Source organism: Crotalus tigris, unplaced genomic scaffold (assembly GCF_016545835.1).
Source record: "Crotalus tigris isolate CLP2741 ecotype Arizona unplaced genomic scaffold, ASM1654583v1 scf7180000018077.189128, whole genome shotgun sequence".
NCBI classification, from domain to species: domain Eukaryota; kingdom Metazoa; phylum Chordata; class Lepidosauria; order Squamata; family Viperidae; genus Crotalus; species Crotalus tigris.
In genome coordinates this window covers 170724-189128 of record NW_024096810.1, presented here as the reverse complement: position 1 = coordinate 189128, position 18405 = coordinate 170724, and the positions used below count along the sequence as shown (strand labels likewise).

The following is an 18405-nucleotide window of genomic DNA, read 5'->3' as shown; positions in this document are numbered from 1 at the left end:
ACAGCACCAAGGCATGCAAACATTCAACAGGTGAAGCCTTCACGTTGTCGGCTTCTCCCGTCCGCTTCATTTATTGATTCCCTGCCTGGCGATTCCTACCTTAAGCAGCGGCCATATCCCCGCCGCCGGGGAACTACACCGGCGGCAGGGATATGAGGAACTCCGGGGCGTCCGGTCAGGTGAGGCTCCCTGGCTGAGCCACAGACTTGGCCGCCCTTTGCCAGCAGCGGGCGGAGTCCCCAGCTGAGCTAGCCAAAAGGGGGTGTTGCTCGACGGAACGGCTGCCCCTGTCACTGTGCCCGGCTGGCAGTCGGCGAGGAGCCTCTGCGGCTGCAGGAATAACCCGCTAACAGTTGGACCCGGGGAGCAGCCATCATGAGCAGCGACCACCAGAAGTGCGACGTGGTCGTGATCGGAGGAGGCATCTCAGGTAAGTCAGCGGAGGATGCCAGCGGGAGGGCCGGCTGCCGGTGTCCCTGAGGCAGGTGCTGGCGGACGAAGGCAGGGAGTCGGAGGGGATCGGACCCAAGGTTGGCCGAATTGGCTTGTGGTTCTTTTCGGCGGAGGGCTGAAGGGATGGTTCTTAGATTTCGTCGTGCGGTGGATGGGGTGGAAATGCAGTCGCACTAGCCCAGGGGTAGGCAACCTTGGCTCTTTTAGGACTTGTGGACTTCAACTCCCAGAATTCCTGAGCCAGCTTGGCTGGCTCAGGAATTCTGGGAGTTGAAGTCCACGAGTCCTAAAAGAGCCAAGGTTGCCTAACCCTGCACTAGCCGGTCAGCCGTGTAGGTCCGCCCTGAGCGCCGTGCCCTGCTCTGTCGCCTGGCGCCCAGCTGAACGCCAGTCTCCTCCGGAGTGGCAGGCGGAGGCTGTTCTGGTTCTTTTCCTCAACCTGCTCACCAAGAACTCCTTTGTCCGCAGGCCGCGAATCCGGGATTAAATCGCCGCGCAGTAAGAAAGATTAAAACGGGGATGGTTTGTTTCAAGTTGGTGCACTTGAGTCATTTATAAATTCGGGGGCGCTAATCCCCCCAGGCAGTTTAGGTTCAAGGTCTCTGGAGGACACTTTCCTAACATATCTACATACTATGTGCTGGCAGACCTAACGGCCAAAGCTCTGAGTATATTTGCATGTACTGTACATCTCCCCCCCCCCCACCAATCCTTCTTGCTATATATCCATCTGATCTCTAGATACTAACCATAAGCCACAAACATCTGGGCTGGTCGGACCACCATTTGTTCCAGACTCTTGGGCTCCATGTCTTTCTTTGGTTTACTGGATACAATAGAACCAGTACTTCAGATGCCTTTTGAGTGTGTTGAAAGTGCAAGCCATCCTCTTCACCAGCAAAGGGGGATTATAGACATTAAGTTCCTTTAAAATAGCTTTGTCTTTTTTCAGCTGTTGGCAACATTATTCAGGGATGACAAAATAAATAAATGAATAAATATAGCAGAAGGATCAATGGGAGGTCACAAAGGGCTTCTAAACCTTTCCTTATCATTTGGTAGAAAAAATAATGATAAGGACATGCATAAAATGTCCTAGTGGCTGAAAAATATACAGGCCTCTGAAAGAGTTACAAGTTACACTCTGTTTTAGTTTTTGGTTTGAGATTACAATCCCACTTTTTGCTCACAATGACTTTGTAATAATCAAACTATACTTGTTAAATTTAAGTATCTCTTCTTGCCTTACCATCTGTTTTAATTGTATACCTGTCATTTTAAGGGAACATAGAGTGGTTGGCATTAAAATACTCTAGAATAAATAATAAGCATAGATACTTATACCCCACCTCACATTGACTTGGATAAATGAATTCAGAGGGAATGACTTCTGAGATGGACACACTTAAAATGGCACTATCCATTTCCAATCTGATTTAATGGTGCAATCCGACTGATTTCTATCAATTCTGTAGTTCTATATCAAGGAGAAATTACATTTATCCTACAGAATACATATGTAGAATTGAGGTCTACATATTTCCTAATACATATGAACTTTTGTAAGATTTTAGTCTAATAATGATTACAAATTTGTTTATCTTCATTCACCTTCTTTATTTTATTCATTGAAAACATAATGTTAAATTTTTCATTCATCTGATATTGGATGTCATCATTCACTATTATTGATCCTTCCTTTTGAATTGTGATAATTTGCTAGCAAGTTTATTGTTTGATTAATTATTTAGAGCTGACTAGCTCTATAAAGATGCTATATAAACTCTTGGTTGTTACTTACTCAACTAAGTAGCATTGTGCAATGCCTTTTTGACTTGGGTTTCTATATCTTAAACGTATAACACATAGAAATTCATTTTCTCCTCCATGGCTATACAATAATAGAGAAGCTACATTGGGTGTATTTCTGCTATGCAATTGGCAAATGCCCAGAACATTTAGCTTAGAAATGGCTACTATACATATCCCCAAACCTAGGGCCCTCTGGGAATTCCCAACATTCCCAGTCAACATTGGGAGGGCACCACTTTGGAAAAGATTAATACCTAAGTAGGCTTGCTGGCCTTGTTTTTTTTTTTTTTTGCTGATTTCTTGGTTGAAAGTTTATGTTGAACAACTGTGATATATAGCAAAAGTGGAGAATCTGCTATTCTGGCATTAGTTGTTATAAGTGAGCTAGTTAATTTAATAAAATACTGATGCTTCTATGGAAAGATGTTGCAAAAAAAATACCATTTCATGTTGGCATACTTTTCAGGTGTTGCAATATGTGTTAGCTAAGATATTATACTTTTGGGAAAGCATTAGTGAAGCATTCCTATCATTCATTAAAAAAGATTTATGGATCATTATTATGACCTTGCTTGATAATGAACAACTGGAAAACAAATGTTCAACCAACAATGAAATTTTAGATTAGATTTGAAACCTTCTGTAACAACAATGACTCTTAATGTTAATTCAAGAGTTAAAATAAAAAAAGAAAGGTCTTTTTGTTGGCTAGCAACAGAATGAGCTAAGATTATTAAGTAGCAGATGGAAGTCAAACAAGCCTTTTATCCGATTTTTCCTTCATGGAGATCAGAGTAGCAGGCGTTTTCATTTAATTTGCACAATAATACAGTGAGTTAAGTTTGTTTAAGAGAGAATTTGAACCTGCTTTCTTTTATCCTAGTCTGCTCTTTCATTCAAAACATATCAATATATAAAATTCAAAGTGTCTGGCACTATAGCATCAGTCTCACCTCTGATTTAGTTGAGAAGTCATGTGCATAGTTATGAACATGAAAGTCCTAATCTAAGCCCATTCCATATATTGAATTAAAACACAACTCATCTCTCCATCATAAATGCCTCCATAGTATTGATTATCCATGAATTTATATTCTGCCTCTGTTGTGACTCTCTGCCAAACTGTAATGTATTGATTTGAATGTGTCACTCCTTACAGAAATGTTAATTGTTCTTCTCACTTGGCTTTGCTGCTGTCTTGCTTTGGCATATCAGTATTGAGGAATAAATTGGATGTAATATTATTGCACAGTTCTGTAATTTCAGGTTTTTACTTCTCTAGATTGATTTGTTGCCCCCCTCTGCCTACATCCCATTAAAATAACATGAAACAAAGAAAATTAGGATGGGAACTCCTGAGCATAAACATGTGTTTGGCACTTGTTCAAATTACTGAGCAATGTCCAACAGATTGTACACAGAAACCAGGTCAGAAATAGCCACAGAGGGGGAGGGGGACAGACTCTGCCATGGTTGTATAGCCAGCTGGGCTCTTAAAGCTGAATTAATAACCTTGCCGCTTCATTGGAGAAAATAATGGGAAGTGATAGATCCAGAAATACTGGTTGCCGTTGACTTACAACTACAACTGAGCCCAACATTTCTGTTATTAAGCAAGGCAGATGTTAGGTGAGTTGTGCCTCATTTTACAAACTTTTTTCTCATGGTTGTTAAGCAATTATTGCAATTGTTAAGTGAATCATGTGGTTGTTAAGCAAATCTGGCTTCCTCCATTGACTTTATGTGTCGGAAGCTGGCTGGGAAAGTTACAAATGGTAACCACATGACCCAAGACAATGCAACTGCCATAAATACATGCCAGTTGCCAAGCACTCAAATTTTGATCATGAGGATGTTGCAACAATCACAAGTGTCAAAATGGTCGTAAGTCACTTTTTCAGTGCTGCTGTAACTTCAAATGGTGACGAAATGAATCGTTGCAAGTTGTGAACTACCCATACTGGCAAACAATCAACAAAAATCAAATTTGCCATCTCTCATTGTTTTATGTTGCTGCAGGGAAGAAGCTCAGACCTGCAGAATTTTCAATAATGCCATTTAGAACTGCACAAATAAGAAGTTACACAGATACATTCTCCTCCTCCTTCTCCTCCTGAAAGTATACATAAATAATAAAGTATTTATTATATACTTTTAAACTATGCTATGACTGTCAGATTAAGAGGAAAACTAGCTTTATTCCAGTACACAAGGTGATGCTTTATTCTGCAGAAATCATGAGCTGGTATCAGCATTACAATCTCGGGGGGGGGAGGAACTTTGGGGTTGTCAAATCTTTGTGATATCACTCAAAATACCACTAGGGAAAGAGCCTAAGATAGACAGTCTGTTCACTACAGCATTCTGGCCTTTTTAAAAATCCAGCAGCTACTTCTTGTCCAAAGTGACAAAAAAGGATAATGAGAAAATATAAAAGATAAGACATTTGGGACACACCTTTGGAATCTCAGAGACTCCCTTCTTGCTAGTTATACTGAGGTTTGGCACTTTCAGCAATTCATTGTTTTATACAGCATATACATTTCTTATGCAAGCTAATATACTACCGGTCTGCCTTTATGCACAGATAACACTTCAGTTTAATGTAGAAGTTAGGCAACAAGCTAGAAACCAGGAGATCATGACTTCTAGTCCTGTTTTAGGCACAAAGCCATCCAGGTATCCTTGAACCAGTCACTTTCTCTCAACCCTAGGAAGGAGACGAGGGAAAACCACTTCTGAAATCTTGCCAAGAAAATGCAGGGATTTGTCAAAGCAGCGTCCAAGAATTGGACAAGATTGAAGGGAAAGGGGACAAAAGTCAATAATCAAAGTGCTAACTAATGTTGATACAACATACAATTTAGATAATTTTTTTTAGATTAATAACCACCCACTATCCTTAATAACATCATTAAAATGAAAGGTAGGAATTCAAATCGATAGACTTGATTATCTGGTGTAGTTACAGTGATATTCCTTGATTATCTGCTGTAGATACAGTGAAGAAAAAAAATATTATAGAGATTATTGATGAATTCATGGCATTCCTGTGCAGCCAAGTGATTAGATGTTAAACAATTTTTGATCTGGAGGATTTCCAGAAAGATTCAATAAGCATCTGCCAGAGATTATTTAGAAAAAAGATGGACCAAGTTCTCTTCTCTGGGGCGATTCAAGTTTTCAGTGATGGCCTTCATGCTCAGTTGACATTATGTTAGAAGTCCAAGCACTATTTAGAAATTATCAAAGAAGACATTATTGCTGCAAATTTATGTGCAATAAACGCAACATTTTGCATAAACACTACAGTGTAAAATAAATATAATTGAAGAACATGAGACCAATTAAATAAAAGTAACAATTTTCCTTTCTGTAACAAACATAAAAACACTATGGTGTGTGTGGCTGCCTTTTCAACTTGTTTTCCAAGAGAAATTTCTACAGGTAATCCTTGACCAATCACAGTTACAACGATACTGAAAAATGTGACTTATAATGGATCTTCATACTTACAAATGTCTTAACATCCCAACAAAATGTGGATGTTTGGCAACTATATTCATGACAGTTGCAGCATACCCAGGTCAACCGCATGATTTACTTAACAACTGCAATGATATGCTTAACACTTGTGGCAAAAAAGTTAATAAAATTAGTCATAACTGATTTAACAACTGCCTTCCTTAGCAACTGAAATTTTGTTCCTAACTTCGGTCATAAGTTGGGAACTAGCTGTATACAACGACACATAGAACAGTGATACACTTTCCATGGCCACTTTGAAACTAAATGAATGCAAGAATCTCACTCTCCTAGGAAAAGCTGACTAAAATTCTTTCTTCCAACAAGACATTTCGAAACCAAATTTTCTTTCATTGAATTGCATGAGAACTGACAGATTTATTTTTCTGCACAGCATTAACTTTTTAAAAGACTGTTGAAGCTATTGTGAAACTAATTCAACTTATTGGCTTGCATGACAAAGCTGGAGTGCTTACTCATAAGTTCTATTTGCTGATTTTTAACTCCAAAGTTATATTATGCAATGATTTAAGTCTAGACCAATGTTCTACAACTTTCAATAGTGAATAGTAATTCTCAGCATTTCCAGCCATTAGGCTAATGAGCTAGCTGGTTGGGAATTCTGGGTTGCCAAGCAGCACATTTGCAGAATAGAAGGCTGTTTGAGATGAATATGGGTGCATACATACATACATACATACACACACATATAGGACCATATTTATATATGTTAGACAAGCCCATATACTGACGATAAATGAGAGTGAATAAGCTAATAAGAGAGAGAAAATACATTATGTACATGTTTGCTATAAACGGTTGGGCAAGCGTTGAGAAGACGCAAAGCACTTCATCAAGGAAAATCACACAACTTTATTTCATGGAGAATCATGCAATATCACTTCATTTGCACCACATTAATGTCAAATTGTCATATTCTCTACTTGACAACAACACTGCAGTCCCAAAGATGTAGAATGAAGTTGCGTCTATATGAGCAATTTGCCTAGAAATGATTGAATGAGAATGAAGTATTGTCTAACAATATTACATCCTTTTCTTTGGATAATGGGATCAGTGGGAATAATGATACAAATTGGTATTTGTCATAGAGACATATCTATTTAAGCTGGATTCAAACAATAAGCTATCATGGATTTGGTTTCGTTTTGATTCATTCTGATTTGTGAATTTAGTCTTGTTATTGTTTATAGCCCACTTATGGTTAAATCATAGATAAAACACAATGAATGAATTGTAACCTTAGAGTAATGCTGTAATTCTTGAGACCTAGTTCAGTACAGTAGCTAGAAGCAATTGAGTCTCTGATGCTAAAGCTTACATAATGGCCTCGATCTTATCACCATCTCCTAGCATAGTCTAGTCCAGTGGCTTTCAACTTTTTCAGGCCATAGAATCTATCAGTAAAAAAAATAAATTCTCAGAAACCCTGATCAAGAGGCAAAGCTCTAGTGAAAGAAAATTGACAACAAATCTTAATTTGTATTTGTTGCAATTTATTTATGAAATCTTAATTTGTATTTGTTGCAATTTATTTATGAAATCTATATATTAAAGTTATTTGGCGTTTTTTTGCCCTTAGTCTTCATGGAACCCATTTTTCCATATCTCATTTTGTAAGTTCCAGTATTAACTGACACTGATGGCAAACTTTTATTTTTTTTCTTGCTTGGAATCTTTAATTCCTTATAGTAACCAGTTTTTAAAGTCATAAAATGACTTAGCTTTGTTATAAAATATCCAGAGTAGCCATATAACTCTGTTTCCCATGAGAAGTTATTTTTATATAATTTCAAAATCTTATACTTAATGTCAACATTCCAATTTCATCTGAATTCTTAATTCATTTATAATTTAGATCAAAATCATATTGGCTTTTTGCTGTTTCTCAAATTCTTTTTTAAGCTTATAATTAATTTTTCTTTTGTTCAGAATTGAAGATAAATTTACCCAATGAAGACTTTTCAAATTTATTATTTTGAAAGTCTCTAATAGCTTTATGAAGGTTAGCAGGCAATTTCTGAAAGCAATGATAAAGAGAGGACGGTGAACATGGTGCCATTTAAAAGGCTCTGCTGTGGTCGTGAGCAAGATGGCTGATCTCTTCATCTCCCGGTGCTCCTATGGAGAACTGTTGTCCTGCCATCTCTGGATGAGGAACAGCCATCTGGAGCACATGAGGTGATCTCTCACCCTCTCCTTATCTGGAGAGGTTCCAAGGAATCAGTTTGCCCAGTGGCTCCTTGTATTATGTCACAGTTATTCACGCCTCTTCAGTTCACCATATTTTTCCCAGAAATTAAACTTGATCGGATTCCCAGGAAGAAAAAAAACAAAGTCCATGTAGATTAACATGAAAAACCTGAGAAAATAATTCCTTACATTCAAATCTTTTTGTTAACTGAATAGACATCTGGTATTTAAGAAGTATAATCATTTTTGTGTTGTAATATAAACTTTAGAAGACTATTAACCAAGAGATGATGAAATTTTTAATGATTTGTGGCATGAAGTTTGCATTTACTTAAGACACAAATTGATTTTTCCCCCCATACAAAAATGAAATCCCTGATCTAAATTGTGTAAGTTTTATCATCAGTGTTGACACTATCATCAACTGATATTATCATTTTCCATGAAGAATAAATAGCTCAGTTCTCTTATTTTCTGTTTTATATATTTCTAGAATACAGTCTTTTTTCTGCCTTTCTGCCTTTTTAACCACTTTGTTTAACTACTGAATATTGCTAAACATAGTTCCTGTCATGCTTACGACAAATGTTTAGCAATAGTTATACTCATTGAAAGGTGAAACAATGTTGTGTTCTTATCAGTTTATTGGGCCATAATTTTGTGAGCATGTCACAATGTCTTGTGGTCAAAGGCTGGTTTTGATTTTATTAGCAATGCTTCACAAAGTTGATCACCTTACAGTTACTCAACATGACAAATAGAATTTTGTGTAGAACTGAACATTGTTTAAAGCAGTGTTTTTTAAGCTCAGCAACTTTCAACTCCAGAATCCGGAACTGGCATTAATTGCTAAGGTTGACATAGACTTAGAGATCTATTAAATACCTTAAATACCTTTTTTAGCATGGTGATGTGATTATAAGACACTAGATATTTTCAAAACATTTACATATGCCCAGGTTCAAATCCCAGAGGGGTATATGACTAGCTGATGAGAGCTAAAGAGCTTGAAATAGCTATACTAGTCTCCCACTAACTCTTTGTCAGCCACAAAAAGTCTTGAATTTACAGTGTTCACAGTATGTGACGTCTGCCTGCAAAACATGCTCCTAGATTGGAGCGAAATGCAGAACAGACTGATTTATCCTATACTTGGTAGACCGGGTGCTCTAGCCAACATATATACACACACATACAACACACACACACACACACACACACACACACACACACATCTTTCTTCTTCTTACATATTATACACAGAAAAAGAGAACAAATATGAAAGGAATTTGAGAGGAAACAAAGCAATTTTCTTATATGTTTTTATTCTTTCTTATCAAGGATGAAATTAAAATTATTCAGAATTATTTCATCCCCATTATTGTCTTCTTATTATTAATTTAATTTAATTTAATTTAATTTAATTTAATTTAATTGTCTCCCTGCTTAATAGGGTAACTCTGGGTGGCTTACAATTTCAAAAGGATAAAACTATACAAAATCTATACATAATACAAATTAAATACTATAAAAATACAAATATTCAACCCTTACTAAAAGATGGAGAGGGAGGGATAGCATGAGCCAGGAGAAAGTGGGATTTGCTATTAATCTATGAACTACACCCAATGTGAAGTCTCTCTCTATCCCTCCCCCCATTGGAGCCCCAAGCCAATTGGTCGAGCAGGTATTTAAGCTCTTGCAAAAAGTCAGGAGGGTTGGAACTGACCTCACTCTGGGAGGAAAGATGTTCCGAAGGGCAGGACAGAGAAGGTTCTTCTCCTGCACTCTGCCAAGCCGTAATACCCTGGCTGATGGGGTCTGCAGCATGCCTCCTCTTCCGGGACAGATGGGGTGGGCCAATCCCATTGGGATGAGACGGTCTTTCAAGTAGCCTGAGCCCATGCCATGGAGGGCTTTAAAGATGATTACCAACACCTTGAATTGCACCTGGAAGCAGACTGGCAGCCAGTGCACTTCATGGAGCAGTGGGTTACATGGGCCACTCTTGGGGCCCCAAAAGCTGCCTGCACCCCCGCACAGCTTCTGAATGCTCTTCAAAGGTAGCCCCATGCAGAGTGTGTTGTAGATTTGTCTTTTCCTAACCATCTCAGCAAGGCGAAAAGGGTTTTTCTAAGTTTTTAACCATTGAATTTCATTTTGTTAGATAGGACCCAAAGTTGAAATCTCTCAAGATCCTTCTGTATCTTAAGCTATCTTCTGGAGTTTTGGCTGTTCCTGCTAGGTTGGTGTTGTCTGCAAATTGTCCCCCTATTCTTTTTCTCTCCCCATTTTGTATGGGTTCCACTGAGAATCTAAGGGCCAAAAACCTAACAGTTTTTGTGGCCTGAAAAAGTTTGAAAACTCTAATTGAAGACCAATACTCTCAATCTTGGCAATTTAACGTTGGACTTCAACTCCCAGCATGCTCATGCTTTCCCGGGAATTCTGGGAATTGAATCCACACATCTTCAAGTTACTAACACTGGAAAATATTAGTCTAGCCTTTAATGCTGGTATTCTCTCAAAGTGTCCAAGTACTAACCATGCCTACTTAGACAAGGTGCTACGATCTGCCGAAATAGATCCATTATATTATACAATTTCAGATAGACTTCTTTCATGCATCTTCTGGCCTGTCACCCACAGCTGCTATTTGTACATGATTTAAACAGGTCAGATGAGATCTGCTTGGCTTACAGCACTATGAAGCAGCTGATTAAACAGTCCACACAGTGTAATTGCTTGCACAGCTCATACACATCAAGATCAATTAGATTTTAATTCCTGCTAACAAACTATCAGATATTGAAGCAAATTACACAATCTTTTTTTCATATAGCTGTTTTTTGAGGCATGAGATCAAATTACCGGATGCCTTACAGTGAATTCACTCTCTCTCTCCATCGTTCTTTCTTTCTCTTTCTCCTTTTTCATTGTTTTCTAGCAGGCTGTATATTCTCATCCTCCAGTAGAAGTAATATGAATAATCATATGAGTCAGAAAATAATTTAGACACTCCTGACCACCAACCCACCTCATTTTCCCCTAAATTAATGAGCCTTTTGTTTCCCACTGAAAGTACCGAGCTGAATAAAATAAATTCATATGTGGCAGAAGAATAGTGGCCATCTTCTCCACTGTGGAAAAACCAAGGTTTTTAATTGCTAGAGGTATATGCATACATTGAGCAGGCTTAATGTTCATGGAGATTCTCAGTCATCCAGATCATAGTTGTCCCAAAGGTGCTTTTTCAAAAAGCAACAGGACTGGCCTTCAAAAGGTAACAAACTCCAGTTGCCTTTTGAAAAAGCACCCTTGGGACATTGTGCAAGCTTCTCACTTCAACCACTCCTATGTCTTATATAAAAATTTATCAGGATCCCATGAAAAGAAGGAGATATAAAAGGATTCATTTAGCGAGCAAGTTCCATTTTGCCCTTTGTTCTGAATGCATATGTAAGAAAAATCACAAGTTTATTCTGTGCAAACATGTTCAGGTCAGTGTGCAGAGGAATGACATCTAATGTTACAATTCTTATATTATATTCCCTATCCCCAGCATGTGTATGTGTAGTGTGATTTGTACATCTATGTAGAAGTACAAACTACATGTTTCCTGGACTAATTTTATAATTTCTGACATTTGAAATTAAATATTAAAAATGCATGCATTATCTTCTGAGACTAAACTGTTGACTGACTCTGTTGCAATTCTTTTTTTCCTGCAAATGGTGAATTGATAGAGAAATTAATGATATAATCTCAAGCAAAGTAAAATATTGGCTTTAAAAAAGTTTATTCTCTCCCCTCCCCCGCCATTTCTCTGATGGGAAATATTTATCTCATCAAGCATATGGATAAGAGTAGAAAACATTCTTTCATTCTTTTTGTTCTTTTTCATGATATTTAATTTAATTCATGATGAATTAAATTATTTTTGAACAATTAGTTTCTGATTCCAAAGCTGTTGTTGCCTTCCTGCCTCTCTTTATGCAGCAATTTACCTATAAATAAAGGCAATACAACTTCCAAGGACATAAAGAAACAATTTGGAAACTGAGAAATGGAATGTGAAACTGAGTAATCCTGGTGTTATTTATTAACAAAAACGTAACTGATTATTTAACAGGAAGGGAGATAAAGGTGCCTAATGCCAAGTTCAATATCTCAGTAGCAGTTCAGTAATCTAATTATTTGTATCGTGTTCACACTTTTAATTATCTCAATGCTATTAAATCCAAATCTCAGACAGTGTAATGCAATCAATGGATATTGGAGCTATATAAAAAAAAATCCTAAGCTTAAGGGAATTGGCTGTCTTACCTGCAAATAAAAAGGGTTGTCCCATTTTGTTCTTTCACTAGGCATCACATTTTTTTAGTGTCTCTGCAAAGATGATAGTCATGCTTTCAAGGAAGCAGTTGACTCAGACATTAAGGCAGTATGTAAGAGATGTAATCGGGTCTGCTTTTGATCACAGAGGGAATTGGTTTGAGCTCCTGGTACATTTATCAGAAAAGGTTTTGGCAAAAACACTGACCTGTGTAGGGTTCCTCTTAACAGAGTTAGGAACTTGTGGCTTACCAAATCCTAATGTACTTGATAGGAAGATGAGTCTGCACCGAATAATTATTCGAGTAATGGGGAAGGGCATATATACTGATGAGAAAAAGCTTTTGAAGACAATGGGATGAGTGGAAGGTGCAAACAGTTACAACTTCTGCAGTAAAGATGACCCTGAACAAAAGTTATTGTTCGGTTAAGTAATGGCTTGTTTCCCAGAGTCACTGGGTTGAGATGAGCGACTATAGAAAATAAATAAGTAAATAACCCACTGTTGTAAGGCCCAAGTGTTAGAAATAACTTTTCTTTCCCTGTTGACTACTTCTTCCTTGTAGCTCTTCTCCATCCAACTTTTGTTCCTCCCTTTCTCTCTCCTTCCCTTCTCACTGTAGCTTATAGAAAAAAAGTATCCCGTTTCCATCTTGGTTCTTTGTTTTCTTCTCTGGAAGAAAACTGGAAGGAGGGAAGGACACGTATACATGTGGCACAGGGCAAGATTATCTGCGGGACCACTTTTCCTTAAGGACGTATACCCATCTTCCAGGTCAGATAGGGCCCACTCCTAGCCCCTTTCTCCAAATATTGTCATCTAATAGGAGCTAAGAAGCATTCCTTTACTGTGCCAGCCCCTGCCCCTGCCCTGTGGAACACTCTGCCTCCTGAAGGCTACCCTCCTAGCCTTTTGTAAAGCTTTGAAGTCCTAGCTTTTCCCATTTCAATTTTCCCATGATTTATTTTATTGTCTAGAGATGAAGCAGTAGGTATTTTATTAAGCATATTAGTGGATATTAATTGAAATCCTGTGAATGAAAATAATCTGGATATAGCTCTTTTCTAAGATCTTAAAACTAAACATTGTTCCTGCCGCTTTGTTGAACATTAAACAAATAAAATTATTTATTACATTGTAAGTAAGAGTTGCTTTGAAGAACGGAGAAAATGCAAATGTTATCTGCTTTTCTTTCCCATAGATCAGTCATGTCAAACACAAGGTCCGGGGGCCGGATGCGGCCCGCGAAGTGGTTTCATGTGGCCCGCGAAGCCATTCTGGAAACAGTGAGGGAATGTCCCCCGCTGCCTTGGCCCTGGCCCAGGCCAGCCAGGAGCCAATGTACAATTTTGTGGTAGCCATCTTGGCACTTGCCCCAGTGGATCATGCCTTGGCACTTGCCCCGGTCCCACCCCCTTCTGCCAGAGACCCTCAAATCTGTCCCACTCCTGCCCAGGCCCCCATAGGCACTCTTGATGTGAATGATGTAGAACTGACCATGCCCACCCAGTAGGCCACACCCATTCCATCCATGCCCACCCAGTAGGCTGCACCCAATCTGGCCACACCCACCTGCCCCCCCCAGGGCAACCACAATGCTGATGCGGCCCTCAGTGAAATTGAGTTTGACACCCCTGCCATAGATATTTAAAGTATACTTAACCTGTATAATTCCCTTACCTATAAATGCTTATATCTCGCATATGATAGAATGCAAACTTATTTCCCAAGAGTGTAAAATCTGCATGAGCTGTTTTACAATTTCTGAACAAGTGCAGGAAAGAAAGCACAGCTTTCTCATATGTTAATCTTCTCTTCAGTAAAATGTATGAAGCTGCTCTGGGCCTTTAAACTTTTTAAGGAAGATAGATTATCTGTCCTTTTAAAGCTACCAGAAGGTTTTTCTTAGGAATTAGCATTCTGAATCAAGGTTGGGAATCATCTTTCTTATGCAGTTGACTAATGGAAAAAAAATTCAGTCGTTTTTCTTAGGAAGTTGACTAATGGGAAAAAAATCAGTCTAGGATGGAATTATTCCTGATAGACTAGTTAGAAGAGGAAAGGTGGACCAGCAGTAATATGAAACATTAGATGCTTCTGAAGGCTACATAAAATTAGTCTGATGTTACATCTTCCTAACGCTTCTCAATTTTTTCTAGTTTTGTAAGTAATATGTAGTCACTCCAAGAGTCTAAACTAAAGTTATAGAGAAATAATAGAAAATGAACTACTATATATATTTAATGCTTTTAATTTTTTTTCATTATATGTTTAAGGAGCCAATAAAATTTTATTTATGCTAACAGATCATAGAATTTTGCATAAAATATCAAACAACAAGATATATAATAAAATAATAAAATAAATGCATAGCTATTTTTCTTCTAATTCAGAAAAGATCTGTCAGAATTTAATTATTCCCAGTGTTTTCTTATATTTCTTCTGACTTATAATTCTTTCCTACCTTTAAAAAAAAGCCTTTTAAGGTGTTGAAAGAAAAGTCTTCATCATCAGGGTCCAGTCCAAGCTGGGAATAAACAAAATGGAGACTGCTTTAGAAAGAAGGTTGTAATTTATTGAAGAACAGAACCATAAGACATGAGGCTCTGGAGCAGCTGACCACATGTTGCTGGGCCTGGTGGGTTTTTAATTCTTTCTTGGGCATTTGTGTTTGGAGTTCCTGTTCCTGTGGCATGAACTTTGACCTGAGGTTTTGAGTGTGTCCTTTTTGGTATTGGTGGGTTAATCCTATTATTTCCCAAAGGTCATATCCTGCTTCTCTGGGACTGGGACTGATGGCTTACTTCTTGTGTTGGATTTCTTGGGTGAGAGGGTTGTTGGTTCTAATTCTATCATTCTGCTATTGTTAGCTGTCAATTTTGCTGCAGGGGATTTCAAAATATTTTGTCTTGAATGCGCTTCTGCCTGGTGGTATTTAGAATAGGATAGGATAGGATAGGATAGGATAGGTTAGGAAGGGACCTTGGAGGTCTTCTAATCCAGTCCCCTGCTGAAGCAGGAAAACCTATACCAGTGGTTCTCAACCTTTTTAATGCCGCGACCCCCCCCAACCGGTCGTAAATCGAGGACTACTCAACCGGTCGTAAGTCAAGGACTACTCAACTGGTTGAGAACCACTGACCTATACCATCTCAGACAAATGATTGCCTAGCCTCTTCTTAAAAATCTGCAGTGATAGAGCCCTCACGATTTCTGGATTTGCTTATGAATGGGGCTTAATGGGATTATCAAGTCTGCATTTCTAAAAGGTGGCTGCCTGAGTTTCTACTGGGGGCTATTAAGAAAATCTGCCCCTGCTTTTCTGCCTTTAAGATTCTTTGTGGAAATATATTTCCAAAATATTTCTTTCTCAGGGGAGGGGGGAGTTACTGTCCTCCTGCAAAGGATTTGTCAGCCAATTGGAAAAATGTATTCTCTTCCATAGAACAGGAAGGGTGGTATTAATTCAAAATGCCATGATTGGTTCAGCCAATGGGACATCAATACAGTGACACCCTCTACATAGGACAGATTTAGTCCTGGAAAAGAAAGTTATTCCATCTCCATTCCAGAATACTGATGGTAAAAGATTAAGCCTGGTGAGATTAAATGCTCTTCTGTAAGAAACAGAAGGAATGATATACAGATACTTAGGAAAAGAAAGGACCAGCCCCATAGGCACCGGTGAGAAATGATTCTGCCCCTTTGGAAGTCTTAAATCCAGAATATGTTGCTGGACCTCCTGTAAATCCCTCTCAGATCCTAAACAATTGAGTAAAAACAAAACAAAAAAACAGAATAGACCATCTGAAGGTCTGCTTTTTTTCTAAGAGGAACCAAGTTTGTAGACAAGGATTAACTGTTTTAAAAAGTTTAACCAGAAATTCATTTTAACCAGCATTTTAGTTGACATGTTCCATCTTTGCACATGTTCAAATGGTGGATGAATAAATGTGAGAGCAGAATGAAAGAAACGTCTTTATGAGCATATCTAATTATTTCATGAAACAAATCCTGTTTCCTCCTCAAAAATGTTTTCTTTGGTTCTATATGCACAGTCAGTCAAAACTGATTATATATTTATCAAATTATAGAATTGAGTCAGGTATGGGGGAATTTATTTAACTTTTTTCTTATTTTGCTTTTCCATCTATCATGCTTTATACTAATGTTGTGGTTGAATGTAAGTTCTGATGTTATCAAATAAAAAATGAAATCCTCAGTCATGGCTGCTGACATTTTAGTCACACATTAAATTTAATACAGATTTCTATGAGAACAGGGAACAAGCTCTGTAGCTGTGTAAAAGCCCATAGAATGTCAATCTCCTCCAATGTAATCTTCTAAAGGGAAGCTATTTGAAAACAGGTTGCCATAGTTACCTATGAAAGCTTGGAGAATTGGCCTTATCCTCCATCTAAATGTTGCTGTAGTTCTTTTCTCTCTTTTTAAAAATCCTTTTTCCTTTCCCTTTTTGGTACTTAAAATCTTGTTAAATTTTCTCTGTTATCTATTTCCCCCCCCCCCTTCATTAACACACAATCACACAAACAAGCACACACCCTAAACAGTAATGTAATGAAGTCATTAGTATTAAGTACTAGGGTTAAGACCAAAATCTCTATTATACAACAAATACTATATGTGAGTTGTAGCGGTTCTTCTTTTAATGTTCCACCTTTTATAACAGGCCAAATAATTTTATGCTTGTAATATTGACGTTAAATTGTAATTATTATTGAAAAAAAGCCTTTTCTCTTCTCATTTCTCAGTAGTCTGAGCTATTAAAATAAATATTAATAATTTTAATTGTATTATATAAACATCATTGAATTGAAACAGTATAATGTATCATGATATAAAGCAACATAATAAAAAAGAAAAAATGTATTCTTTGTATAAATAAATTCTATGGCTATCAATATGCGGAATTTGTTTTACTATTTGTCTTGGAAAAATCAAAGTTAAAGCTACTAAAATGCCACAATGCATTTGGTGGTTTCATTTGACATTCTGTTTTACTATGCTTTATGCCAGGGGTCCTCAACCCCCGGTCTGTGGACCAGTACCTAGGCCGCAGCATGCCAGCAACCAGTCCGCACAAACAAGCAAAGCCCCATCCGCAGGCAGCACACAAAACCATGCACTCTGGTCTACGGAAAAATTTCTCTCAACACAACCGGTCCCTGGTGCCCAAAAGGTTGGGGACCTCTGCTTTATGTTACATCATAAATAAAACCTTTATCTTTACCTAAAGTGCAGATTTTGACAAAAATGCCCTTGTAGAAAATATTACATTGGCTTTATTATAAAGTTCCATTTTCTACAGTGAAAGCATGGTATCTGACCTTATCAGGCACCTTCAGAAAAGTTGAGGAACCATTGCAGATCCATATCAATATCAGCAGTATCACCTGTAGCTCTTTTTTATTCCTACCTTTCTCAAGCCTTCTCCTTTTGAACTCCTTTTTTGGCTTGTCATTCCAAAATTGGGAAAAAAACCATCTTCTCCCATAGGTAGTAAGCCCAGAAAAGTTCTGAGTTCTTGAGTGATCCCTGTGGGATTTCAAGGTATACTAGTATTATGTATAGATATTAAGAATTGATGTGTTTTGGTTTAAACGTGTCTCCAACCGTTTTGGAGGGAAAGTTTAAGTTAAATTTGAGCGGGAAAACACCATTTGATTTGATTTGTCGCCGCCTAGAGGCAGCAAGTATAAATAGCCGTCATTCTGCTGGCTAAGCCAGTTCTGTTGTCTGTTATAATAAATACGTTATACTAAAGCGGTCTGCTTAATGTCTCCAAAAACCCACTATGCAACAACTAGCATTATTGAAAATCATTAGCTTAAATACTAGATGTTCTGTACTTCACACTTACATTAATTAACTCTGTTCTTTATGTTAAATATTCAAATTGTTAGACATTTTAATATGTCCACTGAATCCAACTTTATTCCTTTAGGTCTTGGAACAATATCAAGTTTATAGTATGCTTTGGAAGGGACGGTTCTTACATTTACTTATCAAAATGTACTAAGGAGGAAAAAGAGTGAGAAAAAGAA

General features: G+C 37.7%; 1 protein-coding gene across 1 annotated transcript in view; it reads left to right on the top strand.

Annotated features, from left to right (window-relative positions):
• The first annotated feature begins 171 nt into the window (after nucleotides 1-171).
• Nucleotides 172-18405, top strand: part of LOC120309841 (amine oxidase [flavin-containing] B-like) — a 59454-nt gene continuing 41220 nt past the window's right edge. Inside the window, exon 1 of the mRNA XM_039347456.1 lies at nucleotides 172-430. Within this exon, the coding sequence (XP_039203390.1) occupies nucleotides 376-430 (55 nt within the window). The 5' untranslated portion in view covers nucleotides 172-375. The remainder of the gene's footprint in view (nucleotides 431-18405) is intronic.